Genomic DNA, 21,448 nt, shown 5'->3' on the forward strand with positions numbered 1-21,448 from the left:
GAATAGGTTTAGGGCTGTTAAGACTTGTCAGTGAGTCAGTGACTTATGTATAATTTAAAAAAAAAATTTATTTTATTCTATTCATGTAACCTTATTTTTTTATTCTAACCATACGATCTTTGTCTAAACCATATATTTTTAAATAGTAGAAGCAGAGGCGGAGCCAGTATAGGCCCACTGGGCCTTGGCCCGCCATTAATTTTGGCCCGCACTGAGGCCTCGCCATAAAATCTGCAAACCCTCCCGCCCTCATTCCCTCTTTCGCTTAAGCGCCCGCTACCAGCCGCCGCCCACCCCCCTGCCCTTCGCTCTTGCCTCTATCTGGCTCGGTGGCTCCGTCTCTCGCCGGCGTTGCCTCGGCCTCGCTCTCGCCGCCTCACCCCCGGTTTGGGGGCTTCGCCCTTTGTCTGGCTCCGTCGCTCGCCGGCCTCGTTCTCACCGCCTCGGTCGTCTCGTCGTTCGCCGGCTCTCCCCTCGGACCTCGGTCTCTCGCAGTCTCGCTCTCGCTAGCTGCTGCCTCTCTGAGCTCTCTCGCAGCCTCGCTCCGTCGCTCTCCGGCGTCGCCGGCTCGCCCCTCCGGGCTCCGGTCCTCCGTCGCTCGTTGCCGCCTGCCTGACTGCCTCTCCGGCTCTCCGTCTCGGCCCTGCTTCACGTAATCAGTGAGCAGCACAGCAGTAAGCTTCTGCTTCACTAATTTTTGTTGTAAAATCTTTTTTTTCATTTTTAAAATTAATTAAGTGAACTTGAATTTTGTTAACTGATGTTGGGTTAATTGATGTTAGATTTCTCGAAAATAAGTTTGTTAATGTGATGTTAAGATTGATAAATAAGTTTATCAATTGCACATACGCATATAATTTGATATTTTGATTGTTGGAGCGCGCACATAATTTGATATTTTGATTGTTTGATCAATTGCCCAGCTGCACATAATTTGATATTTTGATTGTTAGATCAATTGCTTAGGTGCACATAATTTAATATTTTGATTGTTGGATCAATTGCACAATCGCACATAATTTGATATTTTGATTCTTGGATCAATATCACAGGCACACATAATTTGTGAATTTATGAATTTGTGCATTCTCTAATTATCATTTGTTATATTAAATTTGAAACAATCATGGAGAGATTTTTAAAACGAAAATCTCGTTGTAAAAGATGTTGAAGGGAGAAATCAAATAAATTATGTTAATTTAAAGTATATTTATATTATTATTTTTGTTCTTTAATAAATTTTGCCCTCACTGAAAAAATTTCCAGCTCCACCCCTGCGTAGAAGGGTGGATTGTATTATATATGTATAATCAAAAATAAAATATTTTAGACAATAATTTATTAGGTAGCAATTGATAATTGTGATTTGGTTTTTATATTTTTCTAAGATGATGATTAAAAAAAATGAAGTTACTAAAATGGAAAAATTAAATATTTTACACTTGCAAGGTTAAGAGATCAAATATTGACTAAGTTTTATTTTATTTTATTTTTAAATAAAAAATATAAATAATATTTTAAAAATTCACTTTATTAATATAATTTCATTGTATTAAAATGTTCCTTTTACTTATATAATAGTATAGATATAGATGTATCAATGCAATTGTCATGCGTTGAGGCTATAATACTTTTTGAATCCTAGTTTTTTAAATATTTAAAACTATTTTATCTATTAATGTTTATTTTTCTTTAAATTTTAGCAAAATTTGAAATTTGGGATATCTCTGCAATGAAAAACAATTGACTTGATAATGCAAATTAATTTTTAAAGATGATTTTTTTTTTAATTTTTATATAAATTGGTTGAAAGCTTCATTTGTGGGTCATTTTTCACCTTATATTTATCTTGAGTATTGATCAATTTTTCTTTCAATTTTTAAATTAACAGGTTGATCTTTTCTTTATAAATGAGAAGATATCTTAATCCTTTCTCGATGGAAGATTGTAAAAACATACCCATCAATATTGATTACAACAAAACCTAAATCAATATAGAATGTTACATGGTTAGAATGGGTTAATTTATTGAATGATCTGTAAAATAGAGAGTTAAAAGTTGCTTAAAACCATCTTTTAAAAAGCCTTTCCATGCTCAATAACAAATGACATTTTGGGGGGGGGGGGGGGGGGGGGGGAATGCATAAAGTTGTAAATGTAAATGTAATTTTCATATGCATAATAAAAACTTTTATATTTTATATATTATTTTTTAAATATAATTATTTATTTTTAATTAATTTATTATAATAAATGTATTATCAAAAAATATATATTTAATACTTGTTAACCATATATATGGATCACAAAAATTAATTAATTAATCAAAAGGATTAAGGCAATCAAACTATATATTAAAATTCACTTTCTATATGCATGTTTTTCATTAAATTAAAATTTTCTTTTAAACACGTTAATGTGTTATAATCATTACCATTGGTTATTATTATCTTTTCTGTAAAAAAAATAATTATAGAAAATAAATTAGATTATTTGTTACTATATATATAATAATAGTCATAATAATATAATTTATATGATATAAATAGTGTTGTAACTTCTAAAACCCTAATTCATTTCAATTTCATTTGAATTTAATTTGTAGCTTGGTGGGAAGAAACAAAGAGAAGACTAGAGACCCACTCTTCGCCGCCGACTTGCTGAAGGGCCGTCACCTACCACCGCCGACTGCCATTGCATCCTCCCTCTTTGCCACCTCTCGCCGTTGCATCCTCCCTCTCTGTCGCCTCTTGCCGCTGCAACACACCCTTCCCTCTGTCGTTGCACACCCCTAGTGCAAACGACATCGCGTTGAAGTTCAGTTGTCTTCTTCGTTTTGAAACTATTCCCATTAAACCCTAATTATGATATATCTATAAACTTGTTCTTTTGTTCTTAGCGTTCCCACACTTCTTCAGAGCTTGAAAGGGCAAATATTCACATATGGGGAAGACTAGTTTGCGGTAAAATTTATTTGAACCACAAGAACAAGCATCTGCGCAAGCGGTGGATTTCATTTTACCTTTTCTTACTAACGAATTTTGTATGCAGATCGGAGTCGTCGACTCATGCCGATCGCAAGTTCGAGAAGAAACTTCAGTTCTATGCCAGTAAGTTTACATAATCACATTTAGATTTAGGTCTCATAATCTTTTTGTTTCTATCAGTAATGGAGATCATGTGCTAATTTTCTTTTGTTACATTGTGATTGCCGTTCGGAGTTTTAACCTTGATTATCATTGTTTGTGGTTCTTGGTGATGTATCTTGAACCTATTGTAATAAGCAAGGGCGGATCCAGAAATTTATGTAGGGGGAGGCTATTTTTTTTTTTTTTTTGAGATATAGAACTGCACATCACAGATTTTGGGGTGGGCTGTAATTATTTTTTAACTGAGTTATTATTAAAAATTGATTTTAATTGTGAGCTGCCCTGGGCTTCTGTAATGGCCCGCCTCCTGGAGCCCTTGCCGGCTTAGAGGATCCGTGAGAAGGTTATTAATTGAATGATATAGAGTAATAACACGAGCTAAAAACACACTCAACCACTCAATACTTTAGAAACCAACACCTTTTGACCACACGACATCACATAATCATTCATACCATATACAATAACTCGGCTACATAACTTGCCTCGGTTTTGAAAAACATAACCCATTAATCTGACAGAACTAGAACGATACTCAGGATCTAGTTTCGGGAGAACTCTGCACTTGCTATCATGGCTCAACGGTGTGGACCCAAACCCCGCTGAATGTACTCGTCAACTCCGATGAATCCCTTACCTAGAATGATGGAAAGTAAGGATAAGTCACAAGACTCAGCAAGTTCAAGAAAGAAAGGCCATAGATTAAAGATAGACTTCCCCAACATCCCATGCATCTCATATCAATGCAGCAACACACCATGCCATGATCAGTACGTGTCTTAGCTTTAAATGCATCAACATAAAGTAAACTACACATAAAAGGTCATTGGGGCCCACATAAGGTACACACATTGATGCCCAAGTCCTGCATACAAACCTGTTAGTAGCCCACTATAAGCTACCATATCATCATTCCTGACATGCCTTTTCCTGTCATTCATCAATTGGCTTTTCCTGTCATAACATGCCTTTTCCTGTCACTCCTCATAACATATCATCATAACTTGATGTTGTTGTGGCCCTCTTCCACGGGCTTGTGCACCGTTGTGGACCGCACCCACCTCTCAAAGCCTCTTGTCCTCACTATGCAATGCAACAAATAATAAATGCAATGGTATCTGCAACATAAATGTGATAACAAGGCCCCCATATACCAAACATTAAGCCATGCTATGCCCACATAGGAATACTCGCATGCGAAATGCTCTAAATGCATATGCTCACCTAGGGTACCCAAGTTGGCTCCTAGGCTTATCGGATTATGTCAATGCACACACATCCCCATACACAGTATGTTCCCCCAATGAATGCAACCCCGCCCCATACAACACACAACATCATGATATGCACAAACCAAGGTAGAAACCTGGCAGTACCAGTTCTTCCAGCTAGTCTCTTGTTTATCGTAACAACTGATAACTGACGCCCATACATCCAGCCATCAACTGTCACAATCCACGGTCGACAGTCAGTAGCTCTGTACCCATACCCTTAGACACGCATACAAACAATGCTAAACTTATACACTTTTAGACTTAACATTTCCTAAATTTTCCTCATGACTCTTCATGCACATGGCAACATAAATATCAACATACCATTCTTGTTCTCGTCTCTTACCATGCATAAGAATCTGTCTCGACATACATATTACTAGACATTTCACCTTCCTCATTAAGACTCTTAACATAACCCAATAAAACCATAGTCAACTCTTCTAAGAACCTAGCCCTAACGGGTTCGACATAATTCCCAAAGAAAGCGGAGCGATACAAAGCCCCGTGACAGACATAATCAACGATACCCATACATCATTTACTTTACTTATTCCATTAACAATAGACCCAACATAACACATAAGTCATAGGATGGTTGTCATGTGGATTTGCATTATTAATACGTGGAACCGAGTCATGGTAAGGGTTAGGAGACTTCCGTAGGAACTTAAAACATAAGGTGAGGGTTAGGAGCTTGCCTTTAAATGCCCGATTCTCGCCTTCTCTACGCTCTCGCTGCAAAGTAAAAAGTTTTATAGAAATTATTAAAATTACGGCTCAAATTAATTAAATCTAACTATATAAAATAATTTAACCGTGGAAAACTTATAATCTAAACATACAACGCTTGTATTAATTTTATCCACGTACTTGACTATTTTAACTGCGAAATAACTCCAAAATCCCCTAATTTTCCTCCCAATTCCTTCCATTTTCTTCCCCTTACCAAGCTACTTACGGCCTCTCTTTTTCTCCCTCATTCTCTCTTCTGTTTGCTGGCTCTAAGAAGGCCGAAATCGGCCTTAAAATGGCCAAATTGGCCTTTAAATACAACAAAACGGAAGAAGCTTGGAGGGCAAGACAAACGGGTGGCTCTGGACTTGCCACGTGGCGTGCCCCGCGGCCTCCATCGCCCCAGCCAAAATGACGCTGTTCTGGCGCCTAGAGGCTCATTAAATTCAGCCAAAAATCCCTTGTGCGCGCCTACTCCCCCTCGGCCTCAAACCCACGCCTCGCCCACAGCCCACTTTTCAAAATCACTTGCGACCACTTGCGTTGCCACTCGACTTCAACCTATATGCTCCTCTTATTAATTTTAAACTAACCCTCAGCCCACTTTTCAAAATCACACAACAGCCCTAGAACTTTGAAAACCAGCACTTTCACACCACACCACATTTACCCGTATTTCACTTACACCCCCCATAATTTTCAGAAATCCACTAATTTAATTCTTTCATTATTCCCGTTATTATTATTATTACTCCTAAATAAAATAATTAATTGTCCTAATTGCCCATTTTGTCAAAACAATATAAATTATTATTTTTCCTTAAATCCTCAAATATTCCATAATTACTTCAAATACCGAAATTAATAATTATTATTTATTTTGCAAAATTTTCTGATGTTACAACTTCAGCTTAGGGCAACTCATGCATGGATCCGCCCTTGGCTGTAAGATTGTATAATTTTTTGGCATTGCATGCAACTGTTTAAACAAATACTAGGATCACTAAACCTCTCCTTCAAGAACTTTTATCATAGCAAACCTTAGATGGAAGCAGCGGAAGAAGTGACTTGAGTTTGCATGTAATAATTTAATGGGCTTTAAGGCCGTGGGTTACCTGTCCCGAATTTTCTCTCTATAGTTCGTGGACAAATCTGGCAGTTAGAATCAATATTATGGTTTCTGTATCATACTAGAATGTATGGGGTTTGAATTTGTGATTAGATGCCCACTGCGTCCTTACAGTAGATGTAATCATCAAGCAACAATATACATCTACCTGAGGCTTGCTACAAGTGTCAATATACTTTGCGTACCATGGCCTCCATGTGTAACAATTTAATAGGGTTTGGACTGAACTATTCAACTTCCCTTGCTGCCCCCTACCCAAGAGAGGAGGTCGGAACCTCATTAATGAATTTCATTTGAATTTTGTTTTCCTTGCCTATTTTATTCTACATTTGTTCATATATACTGAAATATGATTTTTAGTGCCTAACTATCAATGATTACCAAAAGCTCCCCATAACTGTTTTTATCGGTATTTGTTTTTTTTCCAGAGGTTAGAGATACAGTTGCTTCATTAGGTGTGCAAAAAGCTATTAGTAAGGTGAGAACTTCTACTATTATGCCTTTTGATTCTGAAACAGTATAATTAGACTGTCCTGATTTAGTTTGGATAGTTTAATATGCCCTTTTGCTTATTCGTGCACCAGCTTGTTTAGGAATTATATATTTTCTTCTTCCGCTTCTACTTATATATATATATATATATAATTTTTTTTTCCAGAGCTCTTGCCAATTTCCCAGGTCAACAGTATGAAACTCTGCTCATTTAATAAATGAAATGGTTAAATATTAAATCTGTATGTTGAGCTACCAAAGTACACAGACAAGCTGTCCACCTCTCCCAACTGAATCTTTTATGTTTAATCTTCAGCACAACCAGAAAATAACTAAAGTATTATTATTTTTATATGGGGTTGAAAGATAAGATGTCTGGAAGTCTAGAATTCATTGAGCGGACCCTACCTGGTGGGATTAAGGCTTATGGCTGTTGTTGTATAGGTTTGAAGGTCCCAACAGTTTGCTATTTCATTTTTATGATATGTAAAGCAAGTCCAACAACATCAATTGATTGCCACGTTGGAATTTATTTTTCGCTTTTATTTTTCTCTTTGGGAATTATTAGGTTAAAATGTGATAATCTTTTGGTATAATTGGTTTTGCACCCTTGTGTGTGGGTGCAAATATGTGAGCAACATAAACAAATCTTCAAATGATATGAAATTTCTACGTATAACTCGTAAAAACCAAAAATTGTATTTTGACTGTCTGTAGTTACTATTTGTAGTTACTAAAGGGTATCTTTCTAATAATTGACGTTTCAAACTCTCACCTCTCGAATACTGTCTTAACCATCTTGAAGTTTTAGGAGGTGACTACCTTTAATTGTTTTCTTTAAGTTACTGATGATAAGAACCTTCTATGAATTTTCTTTTCAAGTATAATAACAATTTTTTCTTTTCTGTAAGTAATGTTATTATGCTTTTTATTCTCTTAATGTTATTATATTAATGAAAAGTATAATAACATTAAGAGAACCTATTCTTCAACTACTAAACTCACTTGCAAGTGGGTGGCTATTCTATTTTCAATAATTTATGATAGTTGAACTCTGATGATATAGGCACCTGTTTATTTTATTTTATTTTTATTTTAATGTGAACATGGCCCTATACCTATTCATGTATGTTCCATGCAATTCTTTTCACTTTGTACTGGCATATATTTGATACACATTTCATATTTTGTTGATGAAAAAGTAATGTTTATTCTACCAGAACAAAAAAGTTAGAAGCCAAAAAAAGAAATTGGAAGCATATGATCTTTCATCCCTGTCAGAGTTCCTTCCGGACTTGAAGGTTTCAAAGCAAGTAGCTAAATTTAAATTGAATAGCAAATCCAGGCAGACTCTAATGTGAGCCCTTCAATTCAATGGCTTTCCATCCTCTTATATCTCTATTCTCCTTCGGTGTCAATACAACCATTTCCATTTTTAATATGAAATAATTGTGTTTTTTCCTCCAGACTAAGAGAAGCAAATCAATTACAGGCAGTTCTTAACCATCCTGCTTTCCTGTTGGACCCGTTGGTTGCCATTCATCAACACTTGCACAGCACCCAACCTGTAACAGACCAGAAACCAGAAAGAAAGCACATTAAAAGTGGGCGGAAGCAGCAGCAGCAGCAGAAGAAGAAGTCTAAAACCTCCCAGTCTATGGAGATCTGATTCAAGATATCGTGGCTTTTATTAGCCAGCTGGTATACAAGTCTAGCAACGTGGGAGGCCTTCAACCATTTCATTGCTCAAAGTTGAATATGTTTTGCAGTATCAAGGCCTTTTAAGGTTTTTGGATTGGAAAAATGTAAATGAATTTGCCCCAGTTTTATATGTTTTTGGGTGTTCATTCATGCTCCAAGATGACATATTCCACACAAGAAGAGGACGAATTGTTCCAAGGAATGAAGAATCCAAAGTATTCAAAGAAGCATTTGAACAATTTTCCTGCTTTATAGTTTGTTATTTATTCTAGAATTTGGATGACGAGTACTTTAAAACAGGGCCGGGTCAAGGGTATGGCGGCCCAAAGCAAAAACGAATTTAGGGGCGGAAGCCACTGGCCGGCAGCAGGAGGGAAGGAGATGGCATGGCAGTCCGGCGCTCGGATGCAAGTGGGAGGCCAGCAGTGTGCAGTGGCGCGGCTGAGAGGCAGGCAAGGCGACTCTCTCTCTCTCTGGGTGCCATCTGCGTCTGCCCGAACGGTGAACCGACCAGCAATTGTCGCCGTCTCCGCCAGTCTCTGTCACCGCCTCCTCCTGGGTGGTCGGCCATCGACGATCACTTGGTTTCTGAAGTTGGGCCTGAAATGTTTTGGGGGCACCCTAGCTGGTCCTGTCTTCGTTACTGTCTCCTTCTGGGTGGTTGGCCGGTGGCGGCTATCTGAACCTAAAGCTGGCCAGAAATTTTTTGGGAGCCCTTTTTTTTTGGTGGCCCTAGACATAGGCCTTAGTGGCCTATGCCTTGAGCCGGCCCTGCTTTAAAAGTCTTGCAATGTACGCCGTAAGATCTTCCACGATAGAGGCTGCAGATCTCCTCGGCTGCTTCAATACCAATCAATGTTAACAAATGATCTCCAACAGAGATGAGCCCGCAGCAGCATGCAAGTACAGGAAACAAAATGTTTATACTTCATGTCACTTGTGCATTCTCAAGCGTCATCAATTTTGTTGTGATGAGGCAATTATGCACATAAACAGAGATGTCCGTGCTGTAATCTTCCTGAAGCTCCAATGGCGCCAAGTGACAACTTCAGTCATTAATTCTTAGAGGCTGATTGAAAGATAAATACAGCCGTCAACACGCCCACCAGAGCTGTAACTGCCAAGGCCACTGTCGGCAAGGGGGTTGTGAGCCGGAAGGTCTGCAGCAAAGCACATACTTGGGAGCTGTATTTGCCTCAAAACAGTTGAGATTTGAACTCAATACACATTGTTTTCGTATTTTTTGGGGTTTAATTTGTTCTATAATCACAAATCAAGATTTCTGTCAACAAGGTTACTGATGGAAATTAGAAACTTACAAAGGTACTAATGCTGCAAATAAACCATCATATTTCTAACTATATTTGCTTGAAACCCAAAAGTTAATCAGAGATGGGGGGCAATGAGGGAAACGGTTCATCAAAAGGGAGTGCATTCATGTCATCTCTTCCTAAACAAGGAGATGGAGAGTTGAGCATTGCATACTGTAAAGACTTTGTAACCATTAATGGACACGCACATTGCATACGCCCTAAGTAGAGCTCGAGCAGTTTGGTCTGTTTTAGTCCTACTGTGCATTTAAGTTTGTCAAAATGTGTTCAGAGGGAGCCATATCCTTAAAATTTTGTTCAGACTTGAATGACCTAATCTAGGTTAATCTACTGCCATAATTGGCTTGTCATGAACAGATGGAAACTTCCTTCAATCCCTGTTTTATTCGAGCAACTTCTCTTCAATTGTTTTTGTCCCTTATCACTTTTTTTACAGATGGAACCTTCCTTCAACATGTTTCATTTTTGTTCAGGCTTGAATGACCTAATCTAGGTTAGCCTACTGCTATAATTGGCTTGTCATGAACAGATGGAAACTTCCTTCAATCCCTGTTTTATTCAAGCAACTTCTCTTCAATTATTTTGTCCCTTTTCACTTTTTTTACAGATGGAACCTTCCTTCAACATGTTTCATTTTCGTTTTATTCAAGTAACTTCTCTTGACTAGTTTGTCCGCCACTTAATTTGGTCTGTTTTAGTCCCATTGTGCATTTAAGTTTGTCAAAATGTGTTCGAGGCAGCCATATCCTTAAAATTTTGTTCAGGCTTGAATGACCTAATCTAGGTTAACCTACTGCCATAATTGGCTTGTCATGAACAGATGGAAACTTCCTTCAATCCCTGTTTTATTCAAGCAATTTCTCTTCAATTGTTTTGTCCCTTGTCACTTTTTTTACAGATGGAACCTTCCTTCAACATGTTTCATTTTTGTTCAGGCTTGAATGACCTAATCTAGGTTAACCTACTGCCATAATTGGCTTGTCATTTACAGATGGAAACTTCCTTCAATCCCTGTTTTATTCAAGCAACTTCTCTTCAATTGTTTTGTCCCTTTTCACTTTTTTAACAGATGGAACCTTCCTTCAACATGTTTCATTTTCGTTTTATTCAAGTAACTTCTCTTGCCGCTCATCAGGCCTGTCTTTATCTTGTTGTTTGATTCTATTACGTAGAAGTTTTTGGTGATGGTTTAAATAATTGAGCAGAAAAAAGAAAGCATACATATGCATGCAAATGCAGTAGGCAAGCCCCTCAGATGGTTTCTCTTGAATCATGATACAGGAGGTTGCTATGGCGCTGCTATTTGGAATAGGATATGCAGGCATAATTTTTGAAGGATCTCTGGCTTTCAATAAAAGTGGAGTGGGACTGTTAATGGCTGTGAGTTTGTGGGTGATACGTATCATTGGGGTAAGGTTTATGTTCATTTCTTCAAATTTTCAATGATGTCTGCTTCAGCTTTATATTTAGTTCATTTGAATATTAACTCAATTTTTTCGTTTAATGAGATCAAAGTTTTCCATAATAATGATTCTGTTGAAATAACTCCTAAAATTCTGTTTTATTTGTGATTAGGTTTTTATCTCTTTAGTTTTGATTAGAGATAATGTGAGGATAATCTGATAGAGGAAAAATCTCTAAGATTACTCCTATTTTGGTGGTTAGTCTAATTAGGGGATTAGGATAGGTTTAGGGGAATTCCAATCTCAGTATGAATCAATTTTGTGTGCTATAAATAGGTGTGACTAATTTAGTTTTGTGTCTTGTATATTTCACAGCTTGATAACTAGTCTTGGTGTGTGGTGCGACCAGTCATTTGAAGTTGTGAGATAGTTTATTTTGGCTAGTGAATTATCCCTTGTGGTGGGATTGTGGATGAAGGTTGTTGAGCCGAACCACGTTAATTATCTTTGTGTTGTTATTTTTCTTGTTTAATTTTTGTTTATCATTCTTGGTTTGCACAATTCAATCCTAACAATTGATATCAGATCCTTGGCTTGGTTTGGTTGTGAGATCGCATTTTACGTAAATTTTTTGTGAGAGAAAATTAAAAACAATAGGTCAGATTATTTTGGTGTTTTGTTGGAGTGTTTCTATCAGTTTGGGATATGTTGTAGGTTAACTTTCGAGTTTAAGTTTGTATTTGGGCTTGAGTTTGTGAAGCCCCAATTCGTCTTGTTGGTCTATTTTGGTATACTATAACAGATAATAGCGTTTTTGATTGCTATTGGATCAATGAAATACAACCCACCACTCTTTGATGGAAAAGACAACTATACTCTATGGAAGAGTATGATTGAAGACATTTTGGTGCAAGAAGGTCTTGAAGCTACCTTGGAAGATGAAAAACCCACTGCGATGACTGATAACAATTGGAAGTCCATTTAGAGGAAGGCTGTGAGTACCATCAGGTTTACCCTTGCCCTATAGATAAAGTCTACCTTGTTGAAGGAAAAGACTAGGAAAGAGATTTGGGACAAGCTTGAGCATCTATGCCTCAAAGTTAATGATCAACTGCCTGTGTTTTAGAATGGATCTCTACCTGCTCAGATGGAGGAAGGAGGTAACTCGCATGATCATATCAATGCATTTAATCTACTAGTGTGTCAGTTGCTTGATTTAGATTTGGAGCTCAAGGATAAAGAACAGGCGTAGCCGCTATTGGCATCTTTTCCCTTGTCATACAAGCCATTAGCGTCTACAATGCTAGTTGGCAAGAGCAGGTTGAAGTTAGATGATGTGACAATGATTTTGTGTGAGAATGAGAGGATGATGAGGTTTGAGTGCACATCCAATGGAGATCAAGCACTACCTGTGGAGAGTTTTGTTCAAGGGAGGAATCAATAGAGGAAGAGAGGTGACCATTGTGGAAGATCAAAATCTTGGCTGAGAGACTTAATTAATGTGGAGTGCTATTATTGTTAGAAGATGGGCCACAAGAAGAATCATTGCTCGAAATTTTCTAAGGATTTGAAGTTGCTGCCGCAGTTGTAAGAAAAGAAAGGCAAGATGAGGATTGATAGTGACTAATGAAGATTCCTCAACAAACACGATCAGTTCAGTAGATGGTGGAGATATCCAGATGGCCAGTGGTGAAGATGTTGTTGTTTATAATTCTGTTGAGAATCATTGGTTGTTGGATTCAACTGCTTCAATCCAAGCTTTGTTTAATATGTTGTAGGTTGATGGCGATCTGGGTCATATCAATTTGGGAGATAAGTTGAAGATGAAGATTATAGATGTTAGATGTGTCCACCTAAGACTTCATACTATACTGGAGCTGTGAGGAGACTTCCCAATGTTAGGTGTGTGCCAAATGTGAGTGCCAACATGATTTCACTTGGTGAGTTAGCGTCCCAAGGCTACAGATATGTTGGTGACAAAAGTGGTGTGAAGTATACAGAGGAGATAGCTTGGTATTACGAGGGAAGTGGAATGGAAAAAACTTGTATTGTTTAGATGGCCATCCCTGCCTATGAAGACTAGAAATAGTGATCCAGAGAAGGCATATAAGATGGTGACGAGAGAGTGATTTTCTGATGTGGTTGAAGTGTTTGGAAATTTGAGTCGAGGTAGAAATTGTTGAAATAAACTCCTCAAATTATGTTTTATTTGTGATTTTGTTTTATGTCTTTAGTTTAAATTAGAGATAATGTGAGGATAATCTGATGGAGGAAAAATCTCTGAGATTAATCCTATTTTGGTAGTGAGTCTAATTTTTCGGATCAGGGTAGGTTTAGGGGATACCCAATCCCAGTATGACTCAATTTTGTTTCCTGTAAATAGGTGATGCTAGTTAGTTTTGTGCCCCGTGTATTCTACAACTTGATAACTAGAGTTTCAATGTGTGGTGCGTCTAGTTATCTAAAGCCCTGAGGTTAGTTTACTTTGGCTAGTGAATTATCCTCTTGTGGTGGGATTGTGGATGTAGGTTGTTGAGCTGAACCACATTAATTTTTTGTGTGTTTTTATTTTTCTCTTTTAATTTCTGTTTATTGTTCTTGGTTTGTGTAATTCGATCCTAAAAGGTACACGATAGCTGATGGCCTTTTTGGTGCTTGTGTCATTAACTAGTAAAAGCTTGAAAAGTTAGCTTGGGACACAATTTCTTATTGATTCTTTAGCCTGCTAATCTCCAAATTCCAGGAATCATGTTATGTAGATGCAGAATTGCGATAAAATAATCTTGTATGTTATAATCCTGGCAGCATGTTGGCAATGGCAATTACTAAACCAAATTTAACTTTCTCTTTATCACTCACCCACGCATAGATCCACATGCACACTCATGCATGCATGCATGCATACACACATGTCATTTCTTTCATGTAAGAATCTTCTCCCTGTCAGGGTCTTGAACCTGACGGGACCAATTCTCTTCAATTGACGAGAATCGGAGCAGAATTTGGGTGAGAAATGAAAGAAGAATGGAGGGAGATAAGAAGAATAGGAGGGAGCGAGAGAGAAAGAAGGTTTGGGAGGGAGAAAAATTGAGAGAGAGAGATCTGGAATTGATTTGGAAATTCTGGATAATTCTGAATACCTCTCATTAGCTGGGTTAGTGTTTATATGCTAAGCCCAGTTGTAACTTGACGTTGGCACCAAGCCAACTACAAGGTACAATTCAAGTGGCAGCTTGAAGGTACAACTGCATACAACTGCTATACAAAATGAATAAGGAAAAATGAACAAGGAATCCCTTTATAGAACACGAGGGTTCCTGACACCCCCCAAAATAATTTGTGCAGTAAGTCTTGAAATGTTATGCATGTCAGTGTACATTGGTAACCTCTCTCTGGGTATGATTTTTCCCTTCTACCACTCCTATCTTCGAAGACTTATATTTCCAGCATTATTTGGAATCCATGTGGTTTATTTTCATCAGATATGTTTTCACAAGCAGTTGCACAGGAAAATTAACCGGTTGCCAGTCCATTTTTAGTTTGTACTTGTCAGCAAGAATAAAAATATTTGGATCTTTCAATATGAATTATAGACAAAGATTGGAGAGCTAGAACTTTTGTAGCCAAACCCACATAGACAGATTAAGGGTTGTGATGAGGAGGATGACCAGTCCCTCTTAAAAACAAAGTTTCCATATAATACTTCTTAGTTGAATGCAGCTCAACAATACATCTATTACATCTGTACCTGAATGTTGTCTTTCAAATGTTTAATCTGAGTTATTATGGTGCATATTGATGTTCAGGGTGTCTCACTTTGTCGTGCAGGCTCCTTCAACTGATATAGCTGTTTCAGAATTATTGCATGCATCTGCCGAAGTTAGTGAAATAGTAATTTTCTTGCTTGGTGCGATGACCATTGTTGAGATAGTTGATGCTCATCAAGGGCTTAAGTTGGTTACTGACAATATAACTACTCGAAAGCCAAGGATTTTGCTTTGGGTGGTTAGTGCTCTATCTCTGTTTCTCCCTCTTTTTCTTGCTTGAATAGTTTTGCTGCTATTCTAAACTTATCCTTGAGCAAGTAAAAAGAAATTTGAAACTTCAAGTTTTTCGAGAGGGCCTTCATGCATTGGCTTTGTGTATCTTGCCATAAATCTGTTTTAACACTTTCCTGTTCAAAATATTAACAGGCATTCCATTTTTCACTTAGTTTATCAAGTGCTTTTCAATCCAAAATAGTTTGTTGAACTTAAGATGATGCATGTTTCCTTGTATTCATTTTTAGCCTATATATATTTATATATATATTCTCCCTCTCTAACTCCGCCTGGGGATGTTATCCACTGCCGGTCCCAAGCCCGGATAAAGGAGGAGGGTTGTGTTAGGTAGCCGACAGCCAACGTAAAACTTAGTCGGATCCAAAACATGAACTCTAGACAAATTATGAAAAATCATTTGGGCGTGGGCGTAACCCTTCATAGCGACGCGCTACACTGCCCCCGTGTAGTGACAAGTGAGCTAGGGCCGCTGCATCGGTGCCCGGATGTAGTGATAAATGAGCAAGGGTTCCCGCATTTGCTTGGACGGATGTGGGTAAAGAAGCTAGTCCAAAATCAAAATCAAAACAAAAATCAAAATCAAAATCAAAATCAAAACCAAAACCAAAATCAAAATCAAAAACAAAATCAAATTCAAAGTCAAGGCCAAAAACAAAATCAAATCCAAAGTCAAGGCCAAAAACAAAATCATAGATTAAGGATTGGGTCATGGAACATAGGAACATTAACAGGCAAAGCTATGGAAGTGGTGGGTGTGATGATTAGGAGAAAAATTAATATTATGTGCCTTCAAGAGACGCGATGGGTAGGGAAAAAAGCAAAAAATTTATCAGAAGTTGGATATAAAATATGGTACACAGGAACTGATCGAGCGAAAAATGGAGTGGAGATTATTATGGATAAAAGCTTAATAGATGAGGTAGTGGATGTAAAGAGAATGGGGGATAGGATTATTATGGTGAAGATTAGTCTAGGAAGAATGACTATGAATATCTTTAGTACATATGCACCACAAGCGGGGTTAGGTGATGAGATAAAAGCAAAATTCTGGGAGGACCTAGAGGGACTCATACAAATGATACCAAGAGGAAAGAAAGTGATTATAGGAGGTGACTTAAATGGGCACGTGGGTAGAGACGAAAACGGATATAGAGAGGTACACGGAGGGTATGGATTCGGGGAAATTAATAATGAGGGTAAATCTATCCTAGATTTTGCTATGGCATATGGGCTCATTATAACCAATACTAGGTTCAAAAAACGGGACGAACACTTAATCACACATAAAAATATCACCTCAAGCACCCAAATATATTACTTCCTCATGAGACAAGAGGATCGGTTATGTTGTAGGAATTGTAAGGTGATACTGGGAGAGTGTTTGACTACTCAACATAGACTTCTAGTACTTGACGTTCAAGTAAGAAATTGGAAGAGAAAAAATCACATAAAACAAAATCCAAGAATCAGGTGGTGGAATTTAAAAGGGGAGAAACAACTAATCTTCAAAGAAAAATTAAGGGGTAGAAGGGAATGAAATGGAGAAAGACAGACAAACCAAATGTGGAAAGAAATGGCTAATGCTCTGAGAAGCACGGCAAAGGTAGTCCTTGGAGAGACAAATGGTAGAGCCTCTAATCTTAAGGAGTCTTGGTGGTGGAATGAAGAGGTACAATTGAAAATTAAAAATAAGAAAACTTGCTATAAGGCGGTATATCAATTCAACAATGAAGAAAATCAAAAAAATTATAAAGAAGCAAAAAAGGCAGCAAAAAGAGCTGTTAGTGAAGCAAGGTCAAAAGCATATGAGAATCTATATAAACGACTTGATACAAAAGATGGAGAAAGGGATATATATAAATTAGCTAAAGCAAGAGAAAGAAAAACACGGGATTTAAATCAAGTGAAATGCATAAAAGATGACAATTAAAATGTTTTAGTAAATGAGCGAGTGATTAAGGAGAGATGGAAGGAGTATTTCACAAAATTATTCAATGATGGTGGTGACACAAGAGTTAGGTTGGGACATCTTAGTAACTCCGAAGGGAATGTGAGCTACACATTCTATCGACGCATAAGTTCAAATGAAATAAGGCAAGCTTTAAAAAAGATGAAAAATCATAAGGCAGTGGGACCAGATAATATACCAATAGAAGCATGGAAATGCATGGGAGAATAGGCCATCTCCTGGCTAACGCAACTATTTAACGCCATCCTTAAATCAAAAAAGATGCCAGATGAGTGGAGGAAGAGTACTTTAGTTCCTATATACAAGAACAAAGGAGATGTTCAAAACTGTGAAAATTATAGAGGAATTAAGTTAATGAGTCATACCATGAAACTTTGGGAGAGAGTAATAGAGCAGAGGCTCAGAAAGGAAACAAAAGTGTCAGAAAATCAGTTTGGTTTCATGCCTGGTAGGTCAACAATGAAAGCTATATATTTACTGAGGCGTCTAATGGAAAGGTATCGAGATCATCAGAAGGACCTACATATGGTGTTTATAGATCTAGAAAAGGCCTATGATAGGGTCCCTAGAGAAGTATTATGGAGGGTTTTAGAGAAGAAAGGAGTCAAAATAGCCTATATACAAGCCTTTAAGGACATGTATCATGGTGTAGAGACAAGGGTCAGAACATGCGGAGGGGATACTGAACCATTTACAACTACAATAGGACTGCATCAAGGTTCTGCACTAAGTCCATACTTATTTACCCTAGTAATGGATGAACTCACTAAAGATATTCAGACAGATGTGCCATGGTGTATGCTATTTGCAGACGACATAGTATTGGTGGATGAAACAAAAGAAGGAGTGAACACTAAGCTTGAGTTGTGGAGAAACAATTTAGAATCTAAGGGATTTAAATTAAGTAGAAAGAAAACAGAATATATGGAATGCAAATTTAGTAAAAATGCAAGAGTGGATGATGTTATAATAAAATTAGAAGACCAAATCTTACAAAGAAAAGACCATTTTCGATATTTGGGATCAGTGATTCAAAAAGATGGAGAAATCCACGAGGATGTCGCACATAGAATTAAGGCAGGTTGGCTAAAATGGAGAAATGCATCGGGGGTGTTATGTGATGGTAAAATTCCATTAAAATTGAAAGGAAAATTTTATAGGACAACTATAAGACCAGTCTTGTTGTATGACTCAGAATGTTGGGCAGTCAAATACCAGCATGAGCAAAAGACGAGTGTAGCGGAGATGAGGATGTTAAGATGGATGTGCGGACATATAAGAAAGGATAAAATTAGAAATGAAGTTATTCATAATAAGGTAGGAGTAGTGCCAATCGAGGAGAAGATGAGAGAGACTAAACTAAGATGGTTTGGTCATGTGAGAAGGAGACTAAGAGACGCTCATGTGAGGAGAGTTGATGAAATGGAACAATTAGTCACAAAAAGAGGTAGAGGTAGACCCAAGAAGACTTTGGGAGAGACATTAAAATTTGATATGAAATATATGGATCTAAATGAGGATATGACAAAAGACAGAAATACATGGAAGTCTAGAATTCATGTAGCCGACCCCACATAGTGGGATAAAGGCTGGATATGTTGTTATTGTTGTTTATATATTCTCCCTCTCTAGCTCTTATGAATATTGATTGGATAAAGATCACTTACAACTACATTTCTGTTACAAGCCTCTAACATTTCCTGTGTTTTATATAGCATGTCTTCTTATTTTCCATGTACCGCAACTTTAAAACACCAACATGGATTATTTTTTTTCATGTTGGTTCTAGAGATTCTGATAAACATTTTCTTTTAAATTGCTAGGGGCAACCATAAGATGTTTTAAAACAATCGCTCTTTGAAACATTGTTCTTTTGCATGGGTTTGCATTGTCAATGTGACTTTTGGAAGTCAATTGACACTATGAATACCGTGCCACCAACCCTAACTTTGTTAGAATAAGGTGCAGTTGAAAATACTCTTTGAAACTATAGTTAATTATGCATATTCTAGATCCCAAATTGCTCATATTCTGATTATCATTTGTATATCCTTAAGAAATCATATGCTATAGTTCTGTCTACTAAGATATTAATACACAGTTTAAATGACAATGCAATTTATGGGGGTGTCAAAGAAATAAAGGAGAGTTGGCTGTAGAAGATCACTGCATTTTAATTTATCCTGTCATATGCTATATCTCTAAACATTTGCTCTTAGATTTGGCAGTAGGTTGTCTTGTTTGACAACCATCGATGATGGTGCAGGTTGGTTTTGTGACTTTTTCCCTCAGTTCAGTCCTTGACAATTTGACCACCACTATTGTTATGGTTTCCATGCTGCGTAAACTTGTACCTCCATCAGAATACCGCAAGTACGTACCCACAATTATGTGATGTTTCTCTTGTTATGAACACTAAATGTCATAATACGTTGTTTCTTGTTGTTTACATCCTTGTCACAATTAGGCTCTTATGAAGTTCAACCATGATGGTTATCATGGCTAGGATTTCTGTGTGAAGGTTCAACTGGTTGCTGCTATGATTGCTTTTAAGATAAAAATTTGATGAACTTTGAAACCTTAAAGAATAGATTTGAACTTCAACCCCAGCTCCAATGCTGGCCAAGACAATTAACTTGAATACCCTATCCAGAAAAAGTGAGATTAGTCAGGGGATTTCTGAAAGTCTTCTTTCCAGCTCTAATCTGGCAGTACAACAAAATTATATTTTAGCCAACCCTAAGTAACTGGCACCAAACTTTGCAGAGTTAAGAGTTTTTACCCTACTATAAATAAATTTTATGCTAGATTGAGATGAAAGCACCAATTTAAGCTAAACAAAGGCTCATTTAAATTTTATTTTAATCTAGGAATAATATTATTTAGATAGGAATGAAGACAAAGGGAAAAGTTAAATAGAAATGGGTGGCACATTTGAGAACTTGGAGCCTTTGTCTTTTAATCATAGTTGTAATGAATCTGTAGTACTACCTCAATCAGGTTCCCATACCATTGTGAAAGAAAACAAATGAGACGCTTTTGAGAAAGAGAGTGCAAATTCTTTTATGTTGCTCTGGGATTTGGTCAGTGATCAATATAAGCTATGGTTCCAATTTATGAAGAGAACCTTTAAAACTATGCATAACGGGCCAATCTTTTGTTCTTGATAAGATTAATAAACTTTTTGCATAAATGGAGCAATTATATTTTTATTATATTGTCACGACCCAAATTTTGTCGTGACCGACACTGTTGAAGCATATACTGAATAAGTGGCTGATTTCTTTTAATTGTTGATAAGTTATATTTGTGTAGACTGTTATATTGTTATATTTCTATGCTGTCATTTATATTTCAGATTGCTATATAAACTCGAGCAATGCTGTCATTTGTAAGTTTTGATTCATTTCAATAATTGAAAGTTTCTCTCTCTCGTATTTCATTTTGTTTCATATTCGAGTTTCATTACATGGTATCAGAGCCTCTGTAGCTCCACTTCGATGGCGTTCAATCCAACTGTTAGTTCTTCTTCTTCTTCACGACCTCAATCTTCCTCTTCTCAGTCGTCTGCGCCGCAGTACGACTTTGCAGCGACAACCAAAGCCTTTAGTTTCATTCCATTTAAGCTCGACTCCAACAATTACATCTTCTGGAAGGCTCAGATTCTTGTGACAGTTAGAGCCTTCAATCTCACATCATTTCTTAACAAATCAACGTCTTCGCTGAAGTACGTGCAACATCCAGAAGGAGGATGAGCTGGATCTCATATCGTAAATCCTGAATATCTGAATTGGCTCAGATCAGATCAACTGCTACTAGGTTGGTTGTTCTCCACTATTGACAAGGATGTTCTTGTGCAGGTGATTCATTGCGAATCATTTGCTGAGGTATGGAATTTGTTAGAAAGTCTTTACTCAAGGCAAACTATAGCTAAGTCCTTTCAACTAAATCAACAATTACAAGCAGTTAAGAAAGAATCACTCTTGGTGAATGATTATATACTAAAGATAAAAACGATTGGTGAATCGTTGAATGATAAGGAAGTTTTACTTGCTATTTTAAATGGCTTGGATCAAGAATATGAAACTGTTGTTAGTTTCATTACATATAAGATGGATGACATTGACTTAGAAAAAGTACAATATCTATTGTTGATGCATGAACAGAGAATTAGTGCTAAGAATCTGCCAATATCATCTGGTCA

The 21,448-nt window shown here is 37.1% G+C and overlaps 2 protein-coding genes across 4 annotated transcripts in view; both read left to right on the plus strand.

Moving 5' to 3' along the window:
* The first annotated feature begins 288 nt into the window (after positions 1–288).
* On the plus strand, positions 289–8,730 carry LOC127801718 (uncharacterized). The gene is made up of 6 exons (XM_052337087.1): positions 289–674; positions 2,606–2,963; positions 3,052–3,110; positions 6,716–6,765; positions 8,000–8,136; positions 8,247–8,730. The coding sequence occupies exons 2-6, from the start codon at positions 2,944–2,946 to the stop codon at positions 8,446–8,448; spliced, it is 468 nt and encodes a 155-aa protein (XP_052193047.1). The 5' UTR covers positions 289–674; positions 2,606–2,943; the 3' UTR covers positions 8,449–8,730.
* Positions 8,731–11,001: 2,271 nt separating this feature from the next.
* Positions 11,002–21,448, plus strand: part of LOC127801716 (sodium/proton antiporter 1) — a 29,927-nt gene continuing 19,480 nt past the window's right edge. The window contains exons 1-3 of one of the 3 annotated variants that reach the window (XM_052337084.1): positions 11,002–11,221; positions 15,043–15,219; positions 19,511–19,617. In XM_052337084.1, the coding sequence (XP_052193044.1) occupies positions 11,084–11,221; positions 15,043–15,219; positions 19,511–19,617 (422 nt within the window). In that variant the 5' untranslated portion in view covers positions 11,002–11,083. The remainder of the gene's footprint in view (positions 11,222–15,042; positions 15,220–19,510; positions 19,618–21,448) is intronic. The other 2 variants (XM_052337082.1, XM_052337083.1) reach the window with 2 other exon arrangements.

This window comes from Diospyros lotus, chromosome 5, assembly GCF_014633365.1.
Source record: "Diospyros lotus cultivar Yz01 chromosome 5, ASM1463336v1, whole genome shotgun sequence".
NCBI classification, from domain to species: Eukaryota; Viridiplantae; Streptophyta; class Magnoliopsida; order Ericales; family Ebenaceae; genus Diospyros; species Diospyros lotus.